This window comes from Physcomitrium patens, chromosome 17 (assembly GCF_059467195.1).
Source record: "Physcomitrium patens ecotype Gransden chromosome 17, ASM5946719v1, whole genome shotgun sequence".
Lineage (NCBI taxonomy): Eukaryota > Viridiplantae > Streptophyta > Bryopsida > Funariales > Funariaceae > Physcomitrium > Physcomitrium patens.
The window spans coordinates 6,055,810-6,060,000 of NC_143426.1; the positions used below are offsets into that span (position 1 = coordinate 6,055,810).

At 41.5% G+C, this 4,191-nt stretch overlaps 1 protein-coding gene across 2 annotated transcripts in view; it reads right to left on the reverse strand.

The window, feature by feature from the left end:
* Positions 1-618: 618 nt before the first annotated feature.
* Positions 619-4,191, reverse strand: part of LOC112293982 (methionine aminopeptidase 1D, chloroplastic/mitochondrial) — a 3,738-nt gene continuing 165 nt past the window's right edge. Inside the window, exons 1-10 of one of the 2 annotated variants that reach the window (XM_024544011.3) lie at positions 4,025-4,191; positions 3,618-3,699; positions 2,850-3,093; positions 2,555-2,716; positions 2,339-2,380; positions 2,162-2,233; positions 1,797-1,876; positions 1,502-1,599; positions 1,255-1,302; positions 619-999 (exon numbers count right to left, since the gene is read on the reverse strand). The exon at positions 4,025-4,191 is cut by the window's right edge and continues 165 nt beyond it. In XM_024544011.3, the coding sequence (XP_024399779.1) occupies positions 857-999; positions 1,255-1,302; positions 1,502-1,599; positions 1,797-1,876; positions 2,162-2,233; positions 2,339-2,380; positions 2,555-2,716; positions 2,850-3,093; positions 3,618-3,699; positions 4,025-4,191 (1,138 nt within the window). In that variant the 3' untranslated portion in view covers positions 619-856. The remainder of the gene's footprint in view (positions 1,000-1,254; positions 1,303-1,501; positions 1,600-1,796; positions 1,877-2,161; positions 2,234-2,338; positions 2,381-2,554; positions 2,717-2,849; positions 3,094-3,617; positions 3,700-4,024) is intronic. The other variant, XM_024544012.3, reaches the window with a different exon arrangement.

Consider the following 4,191-nt stretch of genomic DNA (forward strand, 5'->3'; position numbering starts at 1 on the left):
ATTTGGTAATGAATGACGTAGGTAGGAGATAAGATCATTTACTCTAATGAATTGGAAGAATGTTCATGCAAAGAAAGCTCGTCTGAGTACCTTCACTTAGAACTGTTTGGAAAACGTTGATTATGAGCAGCATCTAAGAGATTTTCGGGAGACTTCCAGTGAAGTTGTCATAGAATTAAACAGCTTATCCTTCATAGGCAGCAAGTCCAGGATCCAAAGTACTGTGTTCTATCTTTGAGTATTAAAGAATTAAAAGCAATATGATTCCAACTACTGATAAATCATTCCTGGCTTTAGAGAAGTCAAGGATGACTTTCAACAACCGAAAGTCCAGTGCGTACAATATTCCACTTTTTCTACCGTCACAAGGAGATAGGCTCTAGACCCCCACTGTTCTCAGCACAACACTACAGGGAGTGCCTTAGCTTTGCAGAATTTAGCTACCACCTGTACTTTGACTGCCTTAATACCCGTGAACATGTAATGGCAGCATGCACAGTGCCTAACCGAGGAAAATATGAAATCCCTACTACATTAGTGGAAAAAAGTGTTCCCCTTCATGACCATTGTGAGTGCAAGAATCATTCGAGCCACTGGGTTGGAGTTGTACGAAATTCATGATTGTATGATCTCAAGCCACTGTAAGAGATCATATAAAATGCTTTCATTGCCTTGGTATCTTTTTACTTGACAAATCGAGGAGCGCCCAGCTAACAAGGAACTAGGAAAAACCTGTTTGATTCCAGTTCGGTAGACGGCTGGACGTAAATTGAACATTAAGAATACAGGTTGTGGTAAGTGGTCCCAGAAGGAATAAACAAGAAAAAGTTTGTAGAAGGTCTACACGGGCACCCTGTCACAGGGTAAGAATTTCTACACCCGATTCAGTAATTAAAAGGCTGTGTTCAAATTGTGCTGATAAACCACCGTCTTCTGTCACACACGTCCAGTTGTCGTTCCACATCACGTCCCTTATGCTCCCTTCTGTCAGCATAGGCTCTGCACAGGATAAACAATAGATCTTAAATATATCAAGAGGTAATGAGTGAACGAGCAAGACAATGAGACAAAAGTGCCAGGATTCTGAGCGACTGATTGAAAAATACCCTATGAGCATAAGATCCAGACTAAACCAAAGGGTAATACAGGTGTACCAGTATCTTTTTCACTTTGATTTGCTTTTTAGAAATAAACTAATTGGGAGACCACACCTATTAATAAAAATAATGTAATACCGATTGAGAAGAAACATACCAATAGTGAATGTCTGTCCAACTACCATCTGTCCAGGTTGATTATTACCTAATAACAACCATACGTAATCAACTGTAAGTAACAGCCAAAACCTACCCGATAGGCAAAATAATTCCCCGTACTTCCTTGGAAGTATTCGAACACATGTTTTCACCTAACAGCTCACTCTGACATTCGAAAAAAGTATTTAAAGTATTTACTGACCACACGCAAATTGAAAAAAAATATGAAGAATTAAATAACTCACGATTGTGCAAAATGGAGGGAGCAGAATGAAAAACTTTTCCAACACCATGACCTACAAAATGCTCTACTACACCATAGCCGTGCTTATCAGCTATTTCACTGCAACAAACACACAACAGAACTCAACCACGTCAGAATCCCGAAAGTTTGAGCTAGATAATGATGTAATGAATGTGTACATACATCTAAACCCGTGTGAAAAAACTCGAAATTTATTTATTTTTACCACTTTTGAAGTAAATTTAATCAGAAAGCCATGATGAGCACCATTTTAAGATCACACATATTCCGCTTACTTGATAGTCCTGCCAATTTTTTTGAACTCGACACCTGGTCCGCAGATGGAGATTGCTTTATCAAGAGATTCCTTTGTTACCTACACATCCATGAATGTTATGCATTCAGACTGAACATCCTTGAAACTTGCATAAAATAGTATAAATGTAATCGAATTGTGGAAGGGGATCTAACTGCACAACCGCCGCAAAAAACCAGCCCGAAACATGGAAAATAAAGATCGAGAAGTTCGAATTGGATGAAACTACAGCAGAAGAGAAAGCCGCAAGTAATTGCTAGATACGTATTTTAAGCACGACGACCAAGACAAGACGTAATCAAGACTGCCTCATCAGCCGAACTAGCTGCAAATATGATGGCCCACCTCAACTAGCTGTTTAGCTTCATCACTAACATTACCACAATAGAAAGTCTTGGAAGTGTCCCCATGGTAACCCTGGTCATTAACAGCATGGCAGCGTTAGGACAGCAGAGAAACCATGAGCAACCCTAGTCGAGACCTAAAGAGTTATGTATCAGCTGATGAATCAAGGGCGCGTACATTTAAGTAGACCGTGACGTCAACATTGACAATATCTCCGTCCTGCATGCAATTAACGTCACTTTCATCAATAGTTGGGTACACCATATGCAGTGACAGCTTTCGATCTTAAAATTATTAGTACATGCTGCTAACCCAAGTGATTGGTGCCACTTCAGATGAGTTTTCAAACAGAACCACGACTGCAAGTGATTATAAAATACCACAAACGCTAACCTCAAGAGGACGAGAGTCGGGAATGCCATGGCAAATGCACTCGTTTACAGAAGTACAAACACTCTTCGGAAAGCCTCCATAGCCAAGAGGAGAGGGATACGCACCAGCATCGATAATCATCTGATGTACAGCTTTATCAATCTCATCCGTTGTCACACCTGCCTGTACCATATCATAATATTGAGTCCTAGATTAAAGACAAGGGATTGCATTCTACAATACCGGCAGCAAAGTTGCAGTAAGGGAACAGGGAGTGGCGAGTTGTGTTCAAAATTGGGGGTGAAAGGAGGGTTACCTTCACCAGTGTTCCCGCAAAATCGCGAACCCGTGCAGCAAGCTGACCAGACGCCCTCATGAACTTAATCCCCTCAGCGTCTTGAATTTGAAACTCGTCCAGAAATGCAGGTGCATTTCGCGAGTCAACGTAAGGAGGACGAGGAACGGACTTGGGAACTTCCAAACGAGGGGAAACTTTGCCTCGCTTTAACGGGGGTCGCCGGATTCTAGATCCATCCACCTGTTTCTCCTGCTCTCCTGACCTGCATTGTATTTGTTTATCAGTTTCCAAGCCACCCTAACCCTATCACCAAGTGTCAACCAACTGCCAAAAGGAGATTAACTCGAATATATCAGGACTACGGTGCCAGAGGTAGTGAGATTAATTGATTGGAGCTTCTCGTTGTCTGTATTCATGACATGGCATCAGGCTTCAAAAAACATAAATCGCTGCCTACAACAAACCATCGCACTACCCAGCAATGACGTAAACCGTTTTTTTTTTTTTCTTTTTCTTTTCCTATTCCTCATCCGTGTGCTTTGGTCACACTCTATTCTTCTTCACACTGCTATGCAAATTCTTCTACAAGAATTCACTGTAGCCTTTCCTGCAAAGCCCTTTTTAATCCAAGTTACAATCTTGTCTTGAACCAGTCCTGTTAGTATTGACAGGAATTATGATTCAAGATAGTGAACGAATCAGGCGACTTGATTATTTGTCTCATTAGATGAATCTTCTTGATCATCTGAATTACGTCAGGGGACCGTTGTTGGATGGAACACATACCTTCTGTTCATAAACAACTCTGCGAACCCTGATTTCTTCCTTGCTAAAATAAGCAGAGCGCCTGCTCTTCCACTTGGACAACCTGCTTACACAGTTCACGCAACAATTATCAAAATGCTCACATACAGTGGTAAAATACGTGATCCTCCAAACCCTAATCCCACGAAATTTAAACCACATCGAATAACAGAAATAATTTTCGACTCTTTGGAAGCCACAGCTACTACAAAACTGTAACACGTACAAGGAAATTAAACTAAGACCCGTCCCTCGGCTCCAATTGTGAGCATGTATATATACCAATGCTTTGCATCACCCAACTTGAAGCAACTAATTAAAAGCCTGGCGAAATGGATGATAACAATAGCGGTGTGAGCACACTTGGTAAGATGCAAACAAAACCATACCTTGCAATTCATGCCCCGATCCAGGAAAACGCAACTTCGAAGACGAACTATTCATGAAATTCCTAAAATTCCTGCCCGATCCCCAAATCGACGAGGAATAACAACCCGAACGGGACCCGCGCATGAGGGAAGTAAGAAGCGAGTGCCGTGCCACAGCTCGTATCGCC